Source organism: Miscanthus floridulus, chromosome 2 (assembly GCF_019320115.1).
Source record: "Miscanthus floridulus cultivar M001 chromosome 2, ASM1932011v1, whole genome shotgun sequence".
Taxonomy (NCBI): Eukaryota; Viridiplantae; Streptophyta; class Magnoliopsida; order Poales; family Poaceae; genus Miscanthus; species Miscanthus floridulus.
The window spans coordinates 15,605,073-15,629,122 of NC_089581.1; the positions used below are offsets into that span (position 1 = coordinate 15,605,073).

The 24,050-nt window shown below is 44.3% G+C and overlaps 1 protein-coding gene across 1 annotated transcript; it reads right to left on the minus strand.

Annotated features, from left to right (window-relative positions):
* Positions 1-3,285: 3,285 nt before the first annotated feature.
* Positions 3,286-5,066, minus strand: LOC136538032 (UDP-glycosyltransferase 83A1-like). Its single transcript, XM_066530012.1, has 3 exons — positions 4,574-5,066; positions 3,793-4,328; positions 3,286-3,711 (listed from the first exon to the last, which is right to left on the minus strand). The coding sequence occupies exons 1-3, from the start codon at positions 5,064-5,066 to the stop codon at positions 3,358-3,360; spliced, it is 1,383 nt and encodes a 460-aa protein (XP_066386109.1). The 3' UTR covers positions 3,286-3,357.
* Between the last annotated feature and the right edge of the window lie 18,984 nt (positions 5,067-24,050).

The following is a 24,050-nucleotide window of genomic DNA, read 5'->3' on the forward strand; positions in this document are numbered from 1 at the left end:
GCATGTATACATCGGCAAGTGTGGGAGTAGCTGGGCCATGTCCAAACATAAAAGTGTTTGTTGTGTCTGACCAGAAGTAAGCAGCTGCAATCATCATTGACTCATTCTTCTGCATATCGGCAATAGATAGCCTAATGCATTGGTCTAGTTTCCATTCTGCCCAGTATACTTGCATCGATCTATTAACCCTCAAGTACCAATCTTTCCACCCTTTGGTGGTTTTGGGCCAAGATCGGAATGTGTCTTTCCATAAATTCAGAGAGAAATTTTGGGCTCTAAAGGGGATTCTGTTAACCTCCGCATTAATCAGATCAGTTGGATCTGGGTTGCCCATTGGTCCTAGGCATTGGACATGCGGCTGATCGGTTGGAATAACTAATTTGTTGCGCAGTTCCTAAGTTTAAAGGATCCAGAGAACAAAAGAAAAGAAAAATCACCAACTGTATGAATTTGCAAAAACTAGGGGAATCGAGGTAAAAGGTAATGGAAGTGGAACGAACCGCAGGGACGTCGAAGTTGATCGCCATTATCTTGAGGAAGATGGGGGCACGAGCCGGAGACTTGAGGTTAACGCTGGAGAAGAGTTCTTGTTGGTTGAGGTCGCGCAGTTGTTCGTCGGAGTCGCCGCCGGAAAGAGAAAATGTCAAAGATTGGAGTCTGAGGGTAGAAGACGAGCGTTCCGGAGGAATCTATTTATAAGCCGCTTGGAGTAGGGGTATTTTGGACTTATCTCTATACCGCGCGCATGTAGGTCGAGGTGGTTCAGATGGATATGGTAACTGTTCGCACGATAATCAGGGGATTGTACAGATGAGTTGATGGCAAGTAATCATGACTTGGAAGAGATATCGGTACAGGATATTTTAATTCTGAAAATGGCAGCATTATTATGTTAGGATCTTGCCGATGGATTATTGTTTCGGTATCTTAACCATAATCAAGGCAAGAGTGATTGGCGATTGTGCGATATTTACTGAGGTGCGTGAATCAGGATTAGATTTGATTAGATTTGATAACAGATCAGGTTTTGGCTTGGAGGATGAGTTATGGTAATCGGGCGAAGGCAAACGTTATCTGGAGTAAATTTCGGAGCATTAATGGTTTTATACTCCGAAATTGGGGGGCATGTGTTGACACCATTTTTTGCACGTGTCAAAATGATCGGAGTGGACTAATCGGCAGGAGGAAAGTTACTGTATACGCTGACAGCCGATGAAGCTTGTAAAGATGGTTGCCGATGACTGGTGATGGTCGATGGAAAGGTTGATTTAGATTCGAGCGTTGCCGATGAAGTTGGAGGTGTTATTGTCGATGCCGATGAAGGAAGGCTTGAAGACTACTGCCGATGAAACAGAAAGTATGCCGATGGAAAGGAGGTCGGTGAGATTTCCATCGTAATTGAGGCGGACAGGGAAATAGATAGGAGTTGATTTCCTTTTCTGTATTTATTAGAATATGATTCATGTAAGAGTCACGTATTTCCTTAGGTATGGATTTGGTGTTCTAGTTATGTTTGGTTATGTCTCTTTAGATCAGGGTATAAATATAGATTGAAGGGCAATGTAAAAGATATATCAATCAATATCAAAACTAATTTTTACTCCTATTTGCATCTACTTACTTTTCGGCGACTTCGTCAATTCGCACATTTTTCTTTTTATGAGTTCTCATTGATTCGGCGAGTTGCATCGCAGTGCAACCTTCGGCGATTCTCGAGTTCCGCGTGAGTACCTCTTGGCCGTGACTTCCGGGCGTATCGCTGTTGTCAGGACCAAAGTGCTCGTATCTTCATCCTTGTCGATTAACAGGTCAAATCGACTGGCACGCTTTGGATATCGATTCGGGTATTAGCCCTTTGTGTTTGCAGATCCACTTTTGCATCAACAGACATGCATGTTCTGGTAATCTAGTTGCATCTTGGTTTATTTGTGTTGAGTTCCATGCAGTTAAATTCTTTTTTGCCTTGGCGAGAAGAATGTCGTTGGTTCTGATAGTGCTCTATAGGCATCAGTGCTATTTACTTGTTAACCAAAGTGCTCGTTTTGGCCACTCATCACATGAACTGAATTGTACTACCAAAACTGGTGTGATGCTATCTGATCTATCAAACTAGTTCACACATTGTGGGAATCTAGAATAGGAAAATCTAAATTGACTTATTAATTGAATGATGGCTTTGCTTAATTGGTTCATTGGTCAAGTATGCCGAGCTGAACTGGAAATTTAGCTTCTTTGTATGCTCATTTCATCTTTACTAGGCTTTAGCTGTTGCTTCTATTTATTGACCAGTACATGTGTACATGTTTTTGACTAATGACTACTAACTGCTTGTATGGCTACAGACTTATTCAAGGATATCAAAGATTTTGCCTCCCAACATGCATTTGCATCCTGTGATAATTTTTAGTCAATTGTAGATAATTGCATAGAAAATAGTACACTTTAATTGTACTATCAGCAGACTCCTCGTTTATGAGCTAGATTTTGTATAAATATACCAATACTTTTACTTATATACATATATAGTAAAATTGCAATAACAACACATAGTATTTGCACTATTTGGAAAGTGCAATTTTCATATTCTTGTTTTGTAATTTTGAATATTCTATTCGTTGTGCATTTTGCAGCAGTAGAATAGAAATGGCACTATATTAAGGACCTGTTTTGCAGGGCTCCTCTCCGGCTCCGGCTCCGGCTCCGGCTCCTCCAGAGGAGTCCTGCCAAACGTTTTCTTGGAAGAGCCGTTTTTCAGTAAAAAACAGAGGAGCCGGAGCTGTTTTGGAGGAGCCACAATTTGTGGCTCCTCCAAAACGGCTCTGGCTCCTCCGGAGGAGCCCCTCAGGAGGAGCCGTGCCAAACAGGTCCTAATTTTGATTTGTGGTATGGCCCAAGATTATTCAGTGTATGCTTGTATGTATGTTTATTGGGCCGATTGTTTCATTTTGGGCCAAATGAGCTGCAAATCTCCATTGCGGGTATCGGATCATGTGCCCGTTAAGGCTTGACGGGCCCGGTAGTTGCCTGGGTTGATTTTCGGGTTCATTCGCGGACCCGTTTTCCTTGCATGAAGAAGAAAAACAATAGAGACGAGCCATTGGATGCAGATCCAAGGGCTGTGGACGTCGACTGAAAAAAGGTGTATATATAGCAAGTCCCTTAGTTTTTAGCATTTACGTTATTATATATATCCTGTTGTTGTAACTTGTAACACGTAAGGATGTTTGCTATCATACATAAAGCTTTATTAGTCTTTCCTAGGAAAAGGGGAGTAGGAACCCAGTGTGGCCGCCTCTATGGAGCTCCGCCGGTGCAAACCTGCTCTCTTTTTTTCCCATGAGAAAAAAGCTAGCACCGTCATTCTTTCAGTTTCAGGAGGTCCACGAACTTCTTGAAGTTGTCATGCGACGACCCACCCTCGGCGATGGACCTGCACGCCGCGTCCCTGAGCGCGCTCACCCTCTCCCTGATCCCGTCGTCTCCGAGGACTCGCTCCAGTTTGCCGCTCAGCTCCTCCTTGGCCACGACGCCGTCCGGCCCCGGCGCCACCGCCAAGCCGGTCCTCCACACGTTGCAGATGTAGCTCTCGTTCAGGAACTGGTCCGTGAAGTAGGGCCAGCACAGGAACGGCACCGCGTTCCGCATCCCCTCCAGCGTCGAGTTCCACCCGCAGTGCGACACGAAGCACGCCACCGCACGGTGAGCCAGCACCTGTCCAGTGGAAGGAAGCACCCCACGGTGACGATATGCTGTGCAGGACGACGCTGCAAGTATGGCGTGGAACATATGTACCTGCTGCTGGGGGCACCAGCTCACGATCATGCCCCTGCCGCCGACACGGTCCCGGAACTCGTCGAGCCACGCTTTGCTGAGGCCAGCGGCGAAGTCGGGCCGCACCACCCACAAGAACGGCCGGCCAGCGAGCTCCAGCCCCAGCGCAAGCTCCTCGAACTGCCGCGGGTTGAACACGGTGAAGCTGCCGAACGCCACGTACACGACGGAGCGGTCGGCCTGCGCGTCGAGCCACTCGAGGCACCCGGTGTCCTCCAGCAAGAACTGCCCCACCGGTCTCTGGAACTGACGGTCGGCGAGCAGGGGGCCGATGGGCATGACGTCGGGGTACAGCTTGAACGCCCCGGGTTCCGCGTCGCGGAACGAGTTGCACACGATGACCTCGGCGAGGTCTTTGGCCTCGTTGTTCCGGATGACGAGCTGGAATATGGCCGGTTGGCCTTCCGGCGCGCCGGCGTTGTCCCACGGTAGCTGCGACGTGTGGAGCGGTGGCATCCCCGGCGCGAACTGGAATGTCTCCTGCCGTTTTGGCCAGCCTGCACTTGTTCGAGAATCACCAATCAGAACGCAGGCCATCAGGCAAAGCAATTCACAGTTCTAAAAATATGATGCCAAAATTGGCCCTCAAAGAGAATATACTCGTCCTACGCTGACAATTCTACCGATGCGCATGACACATGACACATGACAGCAAAAGTATCTGTAAAAGTATATATACTTAGCATAGTGCTGACAAATGAGCAGCTACTCCTACGAGGGTTGTAGTATCTCAGTTGCAAACCTTTCTCGTCGATGAGGCCGTCCTGTATCATCTGAGGAATTCTCAACGTTGTGTCGAGGAAGGCAGCCGACCCGGGCCAGAAGGCGGCGGCCCTGATGCCGAGTTTCTTGGCGACCTCGAACGCCCACCCCATGGCCTCGTCGGCGATGAGCCAACTGATCTTTTTGCCCCCGGACGCCTCAGTCCTACCCACAAGCTCCTCCAGGTATCCCGGCATGTGCCGCGACAGCCCGTCCACGAGCTTGCCGAGGTCCTTGCGGTCGTCGCCGTCGGCCAGTCCGTCTGGGACGGCCACCAGGTGGATGCCATCGACGTCGAGCGACCGGCCACTGCCGTCAGCCGGCATCGCGTCTAGTACGAGCGCGTGGTTGGCCTCGGTGTTGACGAATGTGACCTCGATGCCATTCTCGACCAGCCGGTGGGAGAGCTGCATCAGAGGGATGACGTGGCCCTGGGCAGGGAAGGGCAGGGCCAGGACGTGAGGTACCGCCATGGCAGGAGCTGGGAAGTCAGAAGCAAAACCAAGACGTGGATCGGCGTCTGAAACCTTGTGCTTGTGGTGATGATGGCGCGCGTCTCGGTTGTGACACGAGTACCACCGAGCTGAATGGATATGGAGTCACATGGAGGATTGGCGGCCGCTGCCTTAGCTATAGCCAGATAATTTTATTTTTTTCAAAAAACAAACTTAGAAACAGAGCATTCAATATATCACATACTCCTTTAAAAAAAAGAGTATACAGGACTGAATTCTCTACTCTAAGACCTCTGTATGTCGTATATACCCATTCAGACGCATCCAAGTCCAACAAATATTTAGGGGATGCGCATTTTAGCATTTTGTTACACATTGCAGTCTGGGCAATTTTGGAAGTTCTTTTGTTTGCTGGGCAATCTGAAAAACACGTATTTGAGAACAAGTTAATCAAAGATCCAGTCGAAATCATCTGTCATGCTTGTGTCCTCATGTGATGCGATGTTGGCATTAAATTCAGACTTAGAGAACCTTTGACCAAAGTAAATTTTGGCATTAAATTCAGACTTACTGGCCACATGAAACAACCAAAATTCATATGATTATATAGTGAATGCTAAATATTTGACTCGTCCAAATTAACAACAAGGTTCACAACATTATTACACACATCAAACAAAGATAAGAGGAGCGAACCTCCACATTCATAACATTTTCCCAATAGAAGTCCCAAGTTTAGACAACACATTTGTTCAAAGACTAATTGAAAACCATATATACACAACAGAGAGCCCTAACTATACTCTCTTTGATAGAGAGGACTTGTTGCATGGTCTTTCCTAAAGTAAGCTTTAAAATAATTGTACCAACACCAAAAGCATGCGGATGAGATCTGTTTCGCATTAGTAAGGCTCCAGTACTACCGACCAGGGGCAGATCTAACGATTAGGGTGGTGGGGAAGCACCCCCAACCCCTCCTATAAGTTGTGGCCACTGGACCACTACTAGAAGGACATGGAATGTCGAGAGGTTGAAGACGGCGTTGACGGTCACTAACATCAATTATAAACCATCAACATAATATGTATTTATACTTAATTCCATCACCAAACATAGGTATATTGGTTTAAACTAATAAATTCCACGAGTTTTGGTAAATCTATGTTTTCAACAGGGTTTATCCAGAAAACCGCCAAGGGGGACCTATTCGTCAAATGAAATCGCGTAATTCCGCAGCATAACCGAAATGAGAAGACTCTAGAAGATTCTAGGAGGTTCTCCACCGAAGCGGAGCCCGAAACCCTGCATGTAGGCCGTCCGACCCCTAGAGTCCACCAGTCAGCCCCTCGTTGCTAAGTCGGTTCCCCACCGCCTCCTAGGTTGCATCTACGTCGTCCTTTAAGTCAGTTTGATCCAAGGGCACACGATTGACGCTCCGGCCTATATAAACAGCCCAGTACCCCCCCCTCCCTGAGCAGATCCCTGAAACCCTAATTCATATCATGAGGATCAGAGCCAGCTATCAAGAGAAGATTAGTCCTCCATAGGATCTAGTCTTATAAATAGAAATAGTGAGATAGAGAGTGAGGGAAGAGTTTGGAGGAGGTGCTGGCCTATCGGTGCTCTCTCTACGGCTTGTACCTTGGCGGATTCAAGTTCTATCTGAGCTTGCTTCTGAGATTTCTCTGGTAATCAACTTCTGCTTTAAGTAAGCATCTTGTTTATATTGTTCATCAGATTTATGACTCTTTTGAGTGCTTTATTCTCTACATAGGGGGAGTAAGGTATTAATCGTAAGTGTAAGCGTGGTGCTTAGACTTGGGTTTAATCGTGGATGCACCCTGCATTCCAGAAGGTGGTAGATCGCGTGAGTGACATAAGTTCTATATAGCCTGTACTATATAGCTTCGTTGATCCTTTGTAGTCCACCTCCCGTCTGTAGGCCCACGTAGGACGCGGTTGCACAGGAAAGCATCCTCTACTGGTCTTTCCCTAGTAATGTCCCCAGTTGGATAGTAGAAGACATAAGCTTACCCAAGTCAAAACTAGAGAACTTTAGTTATCCCCTCTACGCTCCTATTTATTCTTAGCCTTGTTGCTACTCCTAATTAAGTTAAACCTTAACCTAGTCACTATCTCTTATTAAGTTAGACTGTTGTTAGTCTTACACGTTTCCCTGTGGATACGATACTTGGAATATTTCCGGATGAAAGCTACAGCGGTATCCGTGCACTTGTGGATTTATCTGTGCGCGTTAAATATACCAACAAGCTTTCTTACGCCATTGCCGAGGAAATAGTTGTTGAATTAACTACGACCTTGCCTTAGTTTTTTTATATTTTATCTTCTTTATTTTATTTTATTCTTTTCCTTTTTTATTATGGATTCCACACCTATCTATCAATACGTTGCACCTACAAGCATGTGCCTAGAACCAATGAAATCTTTAGAGCCTATCATAACCCCTGGCTATGAGCTTCGCTCGTGTTTCATAAAATTAATTTGGGATCAATCCTTCTTGGGAAAAGGCAACGAAAACCCATACTCACACATACAAGAGTTTGGACAAATTCTGGTTTGCACATAATAAAAATAAGAAACAAACATGTTTAAGTTACACATTTACTTGATCCAACCTGATTAACTCAACATGTTTTCAAGCTTGTTCCTAGCACCACTTTCTTGATCTCATAGTTTTAACCAAATGAGCTAAAATATTGCACATCCTATCTCTAGAAGATGATAGTCATAATCATGTAAAGTTCGATACATTATGTAAAGATAGACAATTCTTTCATGGGTTAAGCAATTCAACCCTTTCTGCTAAATGAACTTAAATGCTACATTCATACTCAATCTTTTGATCTTATCACCCATGTTGTAATTGAACAAAACACATTGTAAGGAAAATTGACGCTAGGCCCATTTACTTTGGATTTTGGTGTTTGATGACTAACACAACCAAATTGGACTAATGAATTTGCAAGTGATTATTTTGTAGTCCAATAGGGTGCAAGACGTGACTTGGACGAAGGCGACATGATGATCCGATGATCAACACCATAAGCAAGACCCTAGAAGCACAAGAGAAGACCCAAGATATCAAGCAAAGTTCAAGCACGAAGATCACAAAGAAACGAGCTCACAGTCGTGATCGGACGCAGCACTTACAACGACCGGATGCTCTGATGAAGAGGCTCGGCAACAGCAGGCGTCAGATGTAGCGACCGGACGCTGAGTACCGAAAGTGATCGGACACACCGATGGCACCGTTTATCATCTCGACAACACACTCAGTACTGACCGGACACTAGTGGCAAATCGACCGGACGTAGGAACATCAGCGTTCGATCGAGTACAGAGAGGTTCTAGAGCAGTGAAGTTGCGACCGGACACGTCTGGTGGCACGTGATCAGACACCATCAGCGTTCGATTAGTTGATCACGCACTCAACGGTTAGGACGACAACAGCATCCGGTCAATAGCAGAAAAGCGGGATTTCATCCCCAACGGCTACTTTCTCAGTGGGGCTTATAAATTGACCCCCCACCGGCCCTTTGAGTAGTGTGGAGCTGAGGAAACATACCAAGGGTGTTGACACACCATTTTAGTGATCTCCACTTGTATAGTGCTTAGTGATTCATTAGGTTATTAGCGTAGGTGCTTTGCAAAGTGCTTAGGTTGATTAGACCACCGCTTATGCGCTTGCTCTAGATTTAGGCCTAGTGTTTAGTGAGGTTTGTATACCTCTTATCACTTGGTGCTTGCGCGCACCATTGTTGTACATCGGAGGGGCTTGTAGTCTTGCGAGATCACACCAACCACGTTTGTGGTATGGCCGCCACCGTGTACCAGAGGAAACAAGGCCCGTGGCATTTTGGCTGAAAGCTTGATAGTGAAGACGGTGGGGAGCATCCAGGAGAGGCTTGCCTAAAGGCACGTCGGAGACCCACTTGCGCGTGGGGAAGCCCCGAGGTTATCCACTGAGATACCCGACCAGGAGCTTGGCCCTTGCGAGGGATTCCTTGCGAGGGGCTCCAACGAGAACTAGGGGGAAGCTTGAACGCTTCTCGATACCTCGATAAAAATACCATAGTCATTTATGGGAGTTTGCATATCTCTATCTTACTCTTTAACTTCTGCATTTATATTGTTTGCATAACTCCTTTTGTGGTAGAGATAGCAACACGCTAGCGAAGTCATAGTTGCACATTTAGATAGTTTATCTTTTGCATAAGTTTTGCTAAGGTTAGAAAAGGAGGTCATAGTTTAGAGTTAGAATTTTAAGTTGCCTAATTCACCCCCCTCTTAGGCGTCACAGTCCCCTACAAGTGGTATCAGAGCCGGTTGGCTCAATTTGGACCTTTGGCTTCACTGCCATTGAACTGACGCTATTTAAAGTGGTTGGGATGGATACCTCTAGGCCTCCGCACTTTGACGGCACTAACTTCCCTTACTATAAAGCTAGAATGGTTTATCGCCTTGAGGTGGTAGATTTGGGTGTTTGGAGAGTCACTCGTGATGGGATAAAACCCATTAAGAATCCCGATAAACCCACAAAGAGTGAAAAAAAGAAAATCATTTCAATGCTAGAGCTAAAAATTGCTTGTTTGAATCTTTTAGCATGGATGTGTTTAACCAAGTGTTTACTTTAAATATGGCACATGAAATTTAGTTAAAACTCCAAGAGCTCCATGACAGCACAACTAATGTTCGTGAGCAAAAATATTGTCTAACTAAACAAAATTACGATTCCTTTAAAATGAATGATGATGAGCTTGTTCATGATATGTATTCTCGTTTGAATCTAATTATCAATGAGCTCTATTCAATAGGATTAACAAAGCTAGATGATGCAGACATCATGAGGAAGATCATCTCCGTGCTACCACAAAAGAAATATGCAAGCATCATCACCATCCTTCACAACATGGAGGACTTGAGCACCATGACCCCAGCCATAGTCATTGGCAAGATAGTGGCATTTGAAATGTCATGCAAGATGGGTAAAGAAGAAGCCTTTTCGTCAAGCAAAGGCAAAGCTCTCGCATGTAGTGAGAAAAAAGATGAAGGGCAAGCAAGTTGAGACAAGCTCAAGCTCAAGCTCCTCAAGTGAAGATGAAGAAGAAGATGATGATGAAGATTCAAGTGATGATGATCAATCTTTCTCCTCCACCTCCGACCTTGATGAAGAATCAATAAAACTTATCAACAAGGTGGAGAAGATGATCCAAAGGCTCAATGTTAGGGGTGTGTCCATCCAAATTCAAAATTTCATCTTCACAAATCAAAGAAATGAGCAAAGAAAGAAAGGATGCTATGGATGCGGTGAGTTAGGGCATTTTGTGGAAGTTTATCCAAATAAGCCCACACCCAAGACAAAGAAGAAGGTGTGCAAGGAGAAAGCCCTCACATCAATAAGGTTATGGGATGATTCTTCAAGTGAAGAAGAAGACCATCACAAGAGGTGAGGGCACAAGCACTCATCATCAAGCACCTCACGTGTGTGCCTTATGGCACGAGGTAACAAAAAGTCTATCCCTAATGATAGTGACAATAATAGTGATAGTGATGATGAGCTGCCTTCTTATGATTAAATTGTGCAAGAAAATCTTAACTTTGCTAAAGTTTCCACTAGTCAAAAAAGAAGCTTGAAAAATTAAAAGAAAAACTAGATAGCTCACAACAAGCTTATGCTACTTTGCTTGAACAATATGAAACTTTTGCCAATCTTAATATGGAGCTATCAACTAAAATTGAGCAACTTGAGACTAGTGCAAACACAAATAATTGCACAATCAATGATGAGCAACTTGTAAAGAAAAAATGAAAAATTAAAGAAAAAGTTAGCTACAAGATGCTTATAAAAGTTTGCTTACTAAAATGGAAACTATGTGCAAACATTGTGATAAGCTAACTAATAAAGTTGCTAATCTTGAAGCCATCGGTTCTACCCCCACGGTGGCACCTAAAAAGAAAAGTTCTATCTTTGACATGTCTAAAAAGGATGCCTCTACTTTTTGTAATGATTTATATTTAGACTCACCCTTGTGCAACCAAGTTTGTGTTGAGAAAGTTGTTGTAGATACATGCACACAAGAGGTTACAATGGAGAATGAGCAACTTAAGCAAGAAGTGGCTTGCCTCACCAAGGACTTGACTCAAGTGAAAGGTAAGACGAAGCAAGCCTAACTTCATCAAGATAACACCATCAAGGGAGTGAAGAAGCTTGATGAAGGACAAACCTTGGTTTGTTACGTATGCCACAAGGAAGGCCACGAGTCCTATGAGTGCAAGGTGAAGAATGGGGGAGGAGCAAAGAAGAAAGAGAAAAAGCAAACAAGCAAGCTCTCCAACACGTATGCCAACAAGGTGGACAAGAAGGCCTCCACACCTTATCTATTGAAGAAGAAGAAAAATGACAAGGTGGTGGTCATCAAGGTGAACAAGCAATTCAACAATGGGGTCAAACATTTTTGGGTGCCAATGGAAATCATTTCAAATATGAAGAGCACTAAGAAGGTTTGGATCCCGAAAGGGAAGTGAGAAGTCCAATGGACTATGGGGGATTTGGAGACTTGGCAAAGTGTGGGTGTATTTCATAGGGTGTATCACATTGGATCATGTTAATTGCCAAGTGGGTTAGTGAATACTATGGACCCAAATTTTCTTTCCCATGTTAGGTAACTAGATTTAATTTACTATAAGTGGTATCTTTTAGCATCTAGTTCCTTTTCATGCCTAGGTTTGCATTTGCATGCTTATATCTTTTGTCATGCATACACTAGGTAAATCATATGGTAGGCTTGCTCAGTTTCACTCTTCACCCTTGGAGCAAACCTACATGGTTTAAATTATTTAGAAGCATGGCACATAGCTTGTTTTATAATTGTTCATATAATATGTGTTAAAGTCCAAATTATAGATAATTTCTGCTGAATATCACCTTCGAAAATGATCCTCACATTCATGTGATGTCATTTTCAAATGGTATGGTTGACTCTAAAATCAATGTGCATGTCTCCTACAAATATTCTATACTTGTGTGCACAAATTTAGGGGGAGGTTACTCTACAAGTTGGATGCTTTGAGACTAACACCTTTTCAAGATTATCATGTGTGTAGTAGTCTCATTGCAAGGAAAATGGAGTCCCCAGAGTTAAGCATCATACTTTATGGGGGATACACCCCCAGGTACCACAAGATGGTACATGGGCCGCACCATCCGAGGTGGCCCAGCCCGTAAGATCAAGGCGTGCATAGCAATATTATAAGTTGTACCAGATATTGTAATTGTACCAAATTGGATACTTTAGTTGTAACCTTGTCCCTTTGGAGTATATAAGGAGGGGCAAGGGTCCCCCTAGAGGACAGATCATCTAGATCATATAGATCATAACAGATCTCACCTCAATCAATATAGAATAATGAGACATAGGACGTAGGTATTACGCCAACACGGCGGCCGAACCTGTATAAATCTTGTGTCTTGTGCCTCTGTAACCATCTGGTTCCTGATTACACACACCGTCTACCGATAATCTACCACCACGAGCACCCCCCTCGGTGGACTGCCGACCATATTTTGTCGACAGTGGCGTGCTAGGTAGGGGTCCCCTTTAGGGGTTATCCCCTTTAGGGGTTGTGCATGCTGATCTTTCAGCGAGCCAGATGGCGATTTTCTTCATCAACATCATCCACGACGACTGCTTCCCGAAGTAGACGTCCGTCAACAACAATTTCCATGACAACTCGGTGATATCTTCGCGTGTGACATCTTCGTGATGGAATCAATCTACTACTGTGACATCTTGGCGATGGACAATCTACGACATCCTTCAACAACGACCCACGATGACCTACAGCGGGGCTCGTTGTGCTTCCTGCGTCTACCGCACAGGCAGATCAGATCGGCATGTACCAACTCAAGAAGCGGCATACAACTCCCCGACCTCGCTAGCACCACATATGTCAAGGAAGGTCTCAGCCCATCACGGCAACACCACCTGATGGATTTTTGGGCAACGCCGTGTCGTCGAGATGCAAGCAAGGAAGATGTGGATTTGCATGTACACGTACAAACCAGAAGCCCGTACAATCTACATGCCCATGCAAGGAGCGATGCATATTCATGTGATCTAAAAGCTAAGTCATGATTTTTCTTTTGGGTAAATATTTTTATGTATCTCTGGATATATGTACACTTGCCTTTTATTGCTAACAGCAGTGATGCAATCATCGTCGTATATGGATATATGTGCATGTGTGTACATCCGCTGGAGCATTCAGAAGCAAGACGTCCACTCATGTCGAGCCATCGCCGAGCCACGTCGACCACGTCCCGAGTGGCTCTGCCGAGCTCCGACCACCAGACCACATCCTGAGCAGCTCCGTCGAGCTCCGACCACCAGACCACGTCTCGAGCGGCTCCACCGAGCTCCGACCACCAGACCACCAGACCACGTCACAATGATGATCGCCATGAAGAACGGCGCTATGACAACCACGACCACCATCACAACTAGTCAAAAAGTACGAGGATTGGACAACTTTATCGCCATCAACCGGATTTCTATCCAAAGATAAGTACATTTCTAATATTTATATTTAATATAATTTTTCATTACGACGTTTCTCCACAAACGTCCTTGTCATGATTATTCTTCAAATAACGTTTGTCCATGTATACAATCTTAAATATAACATACAACTATACTTAATGCAAATCCTCGACCAGTCATGTTGACGCTCGATATCTCCAGAAAAGGCCCTATCTCTGGCTCCTCCCTACACGTGAACGAGCGTCTGCCCTCTACGTTATGGGTGGTCGGTAGCGGCTCTTTAGCGACGCTTTGTTCATCCTACACGTGCACGAGCTCCGCGCCCCGTGTTATGGTTAACGGGCTAGCTAGGGCTGGAGACTCAGCTACATACTAACTGGTCGGACAATTTATATTAAGTATAAACACAAACTTCACATTAACACTGATGTTTACAAAGCACCAACTGCTTTATCACATCATGCTCATGACTGCTGAGCGTCATACGCTATTTCTTCACCGCTGATTTTTCTCTCCATAATTTATTATTTTATATATCATGTACTGCCATTCTACATATTTATATTGCAGGAATTTTGAGCTATGCTCGGGGACTTCGTCGCTCGCTTCTCGACCTACGCTCGGGGACTGCCTTGATCACTCTCCGACCATAGCTCGGGGACTTCGTCACTCGCTCCTCGACCTATGCTCGGGGACTGCCTCGATCACTCTCCGACCACAGCTTGGGGACTTCGTCGCTCGCTCCTCGACCTGTGCTCGGGGACTACCTCGACCACTCTCCGACTATGGCTTGGGGACTTTGCGTCTCGACTACATGCGACTGGCGACTCGCATACAGTTGGGGTATTTTTTTTCTCACTTAGACCTTGCTACAAGGCTCATACCTCGCCTTCCAGCAAGCTCAGGGACTACATCGGTATGATGCACCTGCCGGTGCATCTCGTATCGCCTGTACGACGATTGGATTCTCAACTTAACTGGGAATTCTTTTTAGACCTTGGCACCACGTGCCTACGTCACCTACTACCAGGCTCGGGGACTAAGTGGGCACACTTCACCTTGCGATGAATGTGTTTGTTTTTTGACCCTGAAAGGTCCTTGTTTAGTTTTGGTAATTAAGTGACAACCTAGGTGGACTAATTGTGTTTATGTGAGATACACAGGTGATTAGTCCACAGGTACATGTGTGTGAGCAACATATGCCATGAAGGTGAAAATGGCTTGGAAATGTTGCAAAGCTCACACATGTGATGATAAAGGAGCTTAAATGCACATGAGACATGACATTGAGTCATGTGATCAAGGTGGAGAAGATCAAGACAAGACTTAGCTTGATGGACCAGTTGCAAGCGTGAAGGGCAAGTCGAAGGCTTTGGAGTGATGGACCGCGTGGCGGTGAAGCTTGAGCAAGACTTGGCGCCGATGGACGATGGCAACGGTGAAGAGCAAGTAAAGTCAAGATCGATGAACCAATATGATCATGTGATGATATGAAGTGGATCATATCATTGTTGATCGTGTTGGTGCATGTGTTGCATCGACATTGGCGGAGATGGAATGGAATGCGCAAGGCAAAGGTATAACCTAGGGCATTTCATTTCACCGGTCATAGGTGTGTCGAGAAGTTTGTGACCGGGTTTAGGATAGATGGCCGTACTATCAAGAGGGGCAAACTTGTTTGCATATCGGTCATCTAGTGCCACTCGAGTGATCTAACTTTGCAGCGTCGCTAGGATCGAGTGGCGTGGCAAGTTGAGTGGCTAACATCCTTTGGGAAATGATTGTGAAAAGCTAACACACATACACATGGTGGTGTACACTTGGTGGTGTTGTACACTTTCGGGAAAATGGAATGCCTATTTTCTATTGCGCCGGATGCAAATTCTTGTGGTTGGCACATTGGAGCAAGGGTGAAGAAGTTAGAAGTGAAAACGAATTGATCACGAAGACGCTGGCGTCGGTCAACTGACCGGACGCTGGGTCTGAAAGCACCGGACACTGGCAGGCTACATCCGGTCAGGCTGACGTACGGTGACGCAGAAGCTGGAGTGTGACCGGACGCTGGGCTACGTCCGATCAAGTGTGACCGGACGTGTCCGGTCGAGGTCGGTACCTTACTGGAAACGACCGGATGCTGGGGGTTCAGCGTCCGTTCAGTTGAAGTTGTTGCATCCGGTTAGGACAAGTGACTGTTGGAATCGGGACATGTGGCCGTCTGTGGACGATCGGACACTGAGGTCCAGCGTCCAGCCAACACGACCGGAGCGTCCGGTCGGCCCGATTTTTGCCCAGTGAAGGGGTAACGGCTAGTTTAGCCCTTGGGGCTATAAATAGAAGTGGCCTTCGGCCATGGCTGGTGTGGAGCACCTTGGGGGACTTTGTGTCCATGCTTGAGAGTGCTTAGGAGCCCTCTATCTCACACATACTTGATAGCGATCATCCGATTGTGTGAGTGAGCGATTCTAGTGCGATTGCATCGTGAGGTTGCATCGAGTGGCACTTGGTGATCAAGTTGCAAGCCGGTGGTGCTTGTTACTCTTGGAGGTTGCCACCTCCTAGATGGCTTGGTGGTGGTCTCCATCGAAGCCCGCAAGAAGCTTGTGCGGCGCTCCGGAGAAGAGCTTGTGAGGGGCATTGTGCTCGCCCCGTGGGAGTCGCGAAGAGCAACTTTAGTAAAGCGTGTCATTGAGCTACCCTCACTCAAGGGGTAGGTTCTTGCGGCGCCCGGTGTGTGGGCTTAGCGGGTGATGCTAATTAGCCGCCGAACCACCAAGTGAGCGGTCGATACAACGGGGACTAGCGTGTTGGCAAACACGTGAACCTCGGGAGAAAAATCATCGTGTCAACATTGTTCTTCCCGTTGGTTTGCATCCTCGTTACACAAGCTTGCAATTACTTTCATATATATTGAGCTTGTGTTGTTGCTCTTGTAATTATATAGCTTGTGTAGCTTGCTAATTACCTTCTTGCTTATGTAGCATAGAAGTAGCTCCCTTGCGTGGCTAATTTGGTTTTAGTAACCTTATTAGTCACATTGCTTAGTTTGTGTAGCTAAGTTTTTACGCTCTCTAATTAGGCATTGGTTGCCTTTTTATTGAGCATTGCTAGTGAGCTTAGTTAGATTTGTGCTTTTGCTTACTAGCACGTGTAGGAGCTCCCTTGTTGCTTAAAGTACTAGTGGCATAGGTTTGTGTAACCTTGCTCCCATAATTGGTTAGGTGAGCTCTAGCTAGCCCGGCACCTTTGTTGCTTGATTAGTATCTTTGGAAGGTGCTAGAGAACATAGATAGAGGGGTGTAGTCTCGGCTAGACCGATAGTTATAATTCCGCACTTGTTTCGGTTAGCCGACGTGATTAATTTTAGAAAAGACTATTCACCCCCCCTCTAGTCCGCCATCTCGACCCTTCAGACCCCTACACCTCTGATGATCAAGGACGCTACGCTTCATGACGCACTTACATTTCTTTTCAGAAATACAAGTAGGCACACTTCCTAGGATGGAAATCTTTTTCTTTCTTCTTAAGAGCACCATACATTCTTCGGACAACCTACTTCTCCGGCGACAACGGTGGTCGGAGATGTCAAGAACTCAAGCCTCACTGTTTGAAGAATGTTAAAATGGCGTGTCACATCAGAATACATGGCGCTCAAATGGTATGGTTGACTCTAAAATCAATGTGCATGTCTCCTACAAATATTCTATACTTGTGTGCACAAATTTAGGGGGAGGTTACTCTACAAGTTGGATGCTTTGAGACTAACACCTTTTCAAGATTATCATGTGTGTAGTAGTCTCATTGCAAGGAAAATGGAGTCCCCAGAGTTAAGCATCATACTTTATGGGGGATACACCCCCGGGTACCACAAGATGGTACATGGGCCGCACCATCCGAGGTGGCCCAGCCCGTAAGATCAAGGCGTGCATAGCAATATTATAAGTTGTACCAGATATTGTAATTGTACCAAATTGGATACTTTAGTTGTAACCTTGTCCCTTTGGAGTATATAAGGAGGGGCAAGGGTCCCCCTAGAGGACAGATCATCTAGATCATATAGATCATAACAGATCTCACCTCAATCAATATAGAATAATGAGACATAGGACGTAGGTATTACGCCAACACGGCGGCCGAACCTGTATAAATCTTGTGTCTTGTGCCTCTGTAACCATCTGGTTCCTGATTACACACACCGTCTACCGATAATCTACCACCACGAGCACCCCCCTCGGTGGACTGCCGACCATATTTTGTCGACAGTGGCGTGCTAGGTAGGGGTCCCCTTTAGGGGTTATCCCCTTTAGGGGTTGTGCATGCTGATCTTTCAGCGAGCCAGATGGCGATTTTCTTCATCAACATCATCCACGACGACTGCTTCCCGAAGTAGACGTCCGTCAACAACAATTTCCATGACAACTCGGTGATATCTTCGCGTGTGACATCTTCGTGATGGAATCAATCTACTACTGTGACATCTTGGCGATGGACAATCTACGACATCCTTCAACAACGACCCACGATGACCTACAGCGGGGCTCGTTGTGCTTCCTGCGTCTACCGCACAGGCAGATCAGATCGGCATGTACCAACTCAAGAAGCGGCATACAACTCCCCGACCTCGCTAGCACCACATATGTCAAGGAAGGTCTCAGCCCATCACGGCAACACCACCTGATGGATTTTTGGGCAACGCCGTGTCGTCGAGATGCAAGCAAGGAAGATGTGGATTTGCATGTACACGTACAAACCAGAAGCCCGTACAATCTACATGCCCATGCAAGGAGCGATGCATATTCATGTGATCTAAAAGCTAAGTCATGATTTTTCTTTTGGGTAAATATTTTTATGTATCTCTGGATATATGTACACTTGCCTTTTATTGCTAACAGCAGTGATGCAACCATCTGGTTCCTGATTACACGCACCGTCTACCGATAATCTACCACCACGGGCACCCCCCTCGGTGGACTGCCGACCATATTTCATCGACATATTTCAAATATCCACCACCTATTGCAAGTGGTATTAATCAAATTGGTTTCCACATGTGGTATCTTTAAACCGATATCATCATGTTGATTTCACTTTGGTATTTATATGCTTTTTCCATGCATTATATAGATTAAACTCCTTTGAGCAATAATTTGCCAATTATGCATAAACTACATTCTCCATCATATGTATGCTTATATTTTGGGGGAGCTTAGTCTATGTAATGTGAGAGTCCAAATTTTGTGACCTATTCCACTCCACATACAAAGGATCACAAAGTTTGACCCTCCCTTGTGCTACTTAAGTCTTACTTTTCGGTGTTTGATTCCAAAGGGGGAGAATTTAGAGGACCAAAAGCAAGAATTAATTTGTAGGACCAAAAACTAGATCATAGTAATTTTCAAGTGGTAATGGTCCGAGAAAAAGAGGATAGTGGATTATAGATTAGTCTATGTAATGGGGAGAACTTGTAGGAAGCAAGGCTTAAATCCATAATGCCACATGGGGACATTTGCAAGGGCAAGTTTTCAATGATGTTTACATGTGATACCTTTTAGCTTTACAATTGGTATCTTCAATTGGTATCTTTTAGTCTTACAAGTGGTATCTTTTTAACATCATATAACCTTGCCCTTTGCATTGAATCCTACCAAGTAGATAGTTTTTAAATTCCAAATTATTACTATTTGCTTGCTTTGGTCGTGTTGTCATCAATCACCAAAAGGGGGAGATTGTAAGGAAAATGGACTCTAGGCCAATTTACTTTGTATTTTGGTGTTTGATGACTAACACAACTAAATTAAACTAATGAATTTGCAAGTGATTGTTTTGTAGTCCAATAGGGTGCAAGACGTGACTTGGACGAAGGTGATATGATGATCTGATGATCAACACTATAAGCAAGACCCTAGAAGCACAAGAGAAGACCCAAAATATTAAGCAAAGTCTAAGCACGAAGATTGGAACCAAGCCGGACGCAAGATCGCAAAGAAACAAGCTCACAGTGGTGACCGGACGCAACACTTACAGCGACCGGATGCTTTGATCAAGAGGTTTGGCAACAGTAGGCGTCAGCAGCAGCGACCGGACGCTGAGTACTGAAAGTGACCAGACGCACCAATGGCACTCTTCATCATCCTAGCAACACACTCAGTACTGACCAGACGCTGGTGGCAAATCGACCGGACATAAGAACTCCAACGTTCGATCGAGTACAGAGATATTCTAGAGCGGTGAAGTTGTGACTAGACGCGTCCGGTGGCATGTGATCGAACGCCATTAGCATCTGATCAGTTGATCGCATGCTCAACGGTCGAGACAACCGGACGTGTCCGGTCAGGACGACAGAAGCGTCCGATCAATAGCAGAAAAGCAGGATTTCATCCCCAATGGCTACTTTCTCAGTGGGGCTTATAAATTGACCCCCCAACCAGCCATTTGAATAGTGTGGAGCTAAGGAAACATACCAAGGGTGTTGAGTTGTTGACACACCATTTTAGTGATCTCCACTTGCATAGTGCTTAGTGATTCATTAGGTGATTAGCGTAGGTGCTTTGCGAAGTGCTTAGGTTGATTAGACCACCGCTTATGCGCTTGCTCTAGGTTTAGGCCTAGTGTTTAGTGAGGTTTGCATATGTCTTACCACTCGGTGCTTGCGCGCACCATTGTTGTACATCAGAGGGGCTTGTAGTCTTGCGAGATCACACCAACCGTGTTTGTGGTGTGGCCGCCACCGTGTACCAGAGGGAACAAGGCCCGTGACGTTTCGGCCAAAAGCTTGATAGTGAAGACGGTGGGGAGCATCTGGGAGAGGCTTGCCAGAAGGCACGTCAGAGACCCACTTGTGCATGGGGAAGGCATGAGGCTATCCACGGAGATACCTGACCGGGAGCTTGGCCCTTGCGAGGGATTCCTTGCGAGAGGCTCTAACGAGGACTAAGGGGAAGCTTGGCGCTTCTCGATACCTCAATAAAAATACCGAAGTCATCGACGGGAGTTTGCATATCTCTACCTTACTCTTTAGCTTCTGCTTTTACATTGTTTGCATAACTCCTTTTGCGGTAGAGATAGCAACACACTAGTGAAACCGTAGTTGCACATTTAGATAGTTTATCTTTTGCATAGGTTTTGCTTAGGTTAGAAAAAGAAGTCATAGTTTAGAGTTAGAATTTTAAGTTGCCTAATTCACCCCCCTCCTCTTAGGCATCACGGTCCCCTACACACATAACATCAACTTCATCTTGTTCAATGTGCCTAAGGCTAGAGAAGAATAAGTAAAGTTTTGGTTCTGTTGGTGTTCTCTTACCAACAGAGCCCATACAGTTGATCTCTACCTTATTTTATGAGCATGATACACTTCAAGCAAAGTGTGGGGGAAGACATTCAATTCCCCAAATTTCTATAAGTGAAGGTCCTAAATCTGTCAAACCAAACTCAAAACTCACAACCAAGATAGGTTTGGCGGAAGAAGGTGACATCACCATTAGAGGCGTCATCACAAGAATCTTCGTCTTCAGAACAAACCGAGGTACTTGATCAATGAACTTCACAAGGAGAAGTCCAGATCGAAGGACTTACAACACCAAACCCTCACTAAAAGAGCTAGTTTGGAGGAGAAGCACTCCCGTGTATCCAGGTAAGTATTCATTCCCCTTTTTTATCTTAATTTTAGTTTCTTTTCAATAGTTAAAAAATTGATAAATGAAACAAAATAAAAAGTTATCTTTATAATAAATATATATATATAGCTATAGTAATAATGTGTGATCTAGTAAAATTGAAAACAAAATAAAAGGTGTGTTTAATTTATTTTTAAGAGCTGAATAAAATAAAGAGGACCCAGAATAAACTCTTAATTGGAAGTGATAAATAGTTGCTCTGTTGTAATTCTTTTCAAGTACCTAGTTTTCATCCTCGAATTCTCCTAAGTTTTAGATACGACTGATTTGATATAAAGATTTACTCTAAACTTGAAATCTGTGGGTAGCGAATGCTTGATCTAAGTCTAGGTAATTGACGGATATGATATGAGAAGGTCTAAGCTGTTGTTTATCTTGTTTCAAGTGACACTAAAGTTCTAGAGATTTATCTTTCAAAAAACACAAAAATACTACATGATGAGTTCATGTATGACAAAGTTTGAATTCCTACTAGAGCCATACATATTATTTAGGCTAGGAAAACTTCAACATATATGCTATTTGCTTTTGTATTGAGTGTTGTCAAGTTTTGTTGGCCCTTATGAGAGGGTTTGCCATGCTCTTAAAATCAAGATCACGTACACACCACACATACCTGCTACTCCTATACTAGGAGTACGCAAAACATACCTTCCATCTAGATCCAGCAAAAAAATGTTTTACTCCTACACTGGGAGTGAACACAAAACATGCTTGATAGGTTTTTCATCCACCAAATAAATGCTCTAAGTTCTTATTACTATCTCTCAAAGTTTTGTTGCAGAAAAGAGACATGGGCTATGCAAAAGTTATTCATAAAAAAAGAGAAGAAAAAAGAGATGAGAAAAAATGGACAAGTGTCTAAGATATTATAAACAATGGGTACTCAGATTCCCGCCTGAAAAAAAGAGAAAAGATGAATAAGATAGCCCCTGTTCTCTAGTAAATGTTTCTAAGTTTCAAAAGAGAGATAAGTTTTCAAGTAGCATAGTAAAATTAGGTTAGCCACCATATATCCACACACATGCACATCTTGATTTGATTGTAGGACTCAACACTCTTTGGATCCATTGTTTGACTTTACAACATATGCATTGCAAATATGCTCTAGCTTTCTTCCTACCTATGAACTCCACATAAGCCCTAGTGGTAGGTAGAGAAAAGGCATAACATCTTACTGCCTTGGTGAGTATTCGCAAATACCACATATATTGGTATACTTGAGAGTGTCATACAATGGAATCTCTAAGTTTTATTTTAAAAACTTATAAAAACTCTGGAACAATGGTAGAACAAAGAACTTGAGACATAGTGCTTAACTTGATCGATTTGTCTTTCTATTGCTCAAGACCCAAGTGAAGACTAAGAAGCCCCATGATCAAAGGCAATATGGGTAAGTTTGAAAGTCAGATCAGTTTATTCTAATCCCGAGGAGAATTTTTGATTGAACGCATATGTACTTTTGAGACATGAAAACATTATAGCAACTCCTGATCCATAGCTAAGTTTAGCTTTGCTCAGAGACCGGCAAAGGTTAAGCTTGGGGGAAATTGTTGATGGTCACTAACATCAATTATAAATCGTCAACATAACCTGCATTTATACTTAATTCCATCACCAAACATAGGTATAGGGGTTTAAACTAATAAATTCCATGAGTTTTGGTGAATCTATGTTTTCAACAGGGTTTATCCAGAAAACCGCCAAGGGAGACCTATTCGTCAAATGAAATCTCGTAATTCCGTAGCATAACTGACGTGAGAAGACTCTAGAAGATTCTAGGAGGCTCTCCACCAAAGCGAAGCCTGAGACACTGCATGCAGGTCGTCCGACCCCTAGGGTCCACCAGTCAGTCCCTCATTGCTAAGTCGGTTCCCCACCGCCTCCTAGGTTGCATCTATGTCGTTCTTTAAGTCAGTTTGATCCAAGGGCTCACGATGGACGCTCTAGCCTATTTAAATAGCCCAGTACCCCCCTCCCTGAGTAGATCCCTGAAACCCTAATTCATATCATGAGGATCAGAGCCAGCTATCAAGAGAAGATTAGTCCTCCATAGGATCTAGTCTTATAAATAGAAATAGTGAGATAGAGAGTGGGGGAAGAGTTTGGAGGAGGTGTCGGCCTGTTGGTGCTCTCTCTACAGCTTGCACCTTGGCAGATTCAAGTTCTATCTGAGCTTGCTTCTGAGATTTCTCTGGTAATCAACTTCTGTTTCAAGTAAGCATCTTGTTTATATTGTTTGCGACTCTTTTGAGTGCTTTATTCTCTACATAGGGGGAGTAAAGTATTAATCGTAAGTATAAGCGTGATGCTTAGAATTGGGTTAATCGTGGATGCACCCTACATTTCGAAAGGTGGTAGATTGCGTCAGTGATATAAGTTCTATATAGCCTATCCTATATAGCTTCGTTGATCCTTTGTAGTCCACCTCCCGTCTATAGGCGCACGTAGGACGCGTGTGGCAGAACCGCCTAATCTAATGCCTCACAGGAATGCTTGTTTTCCATTAGACACTAAGCACTCGAGGGAGAACACTAAATTACTCGGTTCTGTCGGGCACACCCTAGGGGAGAACCCGAAAATCCACATTTTTGCCATCAAGATCACAAATAAGAGAACAAAGCTTACATCATTCTTAACCATTTCATACATCCCTAGTACAACATCAGAGTATAATAGTTATTGTATAACAGCAGAATGTAATCATATTATCAGAGTTATAAATAATTTAATGTACAACGGAATTTAAACATGTGATCATAATTATAGCG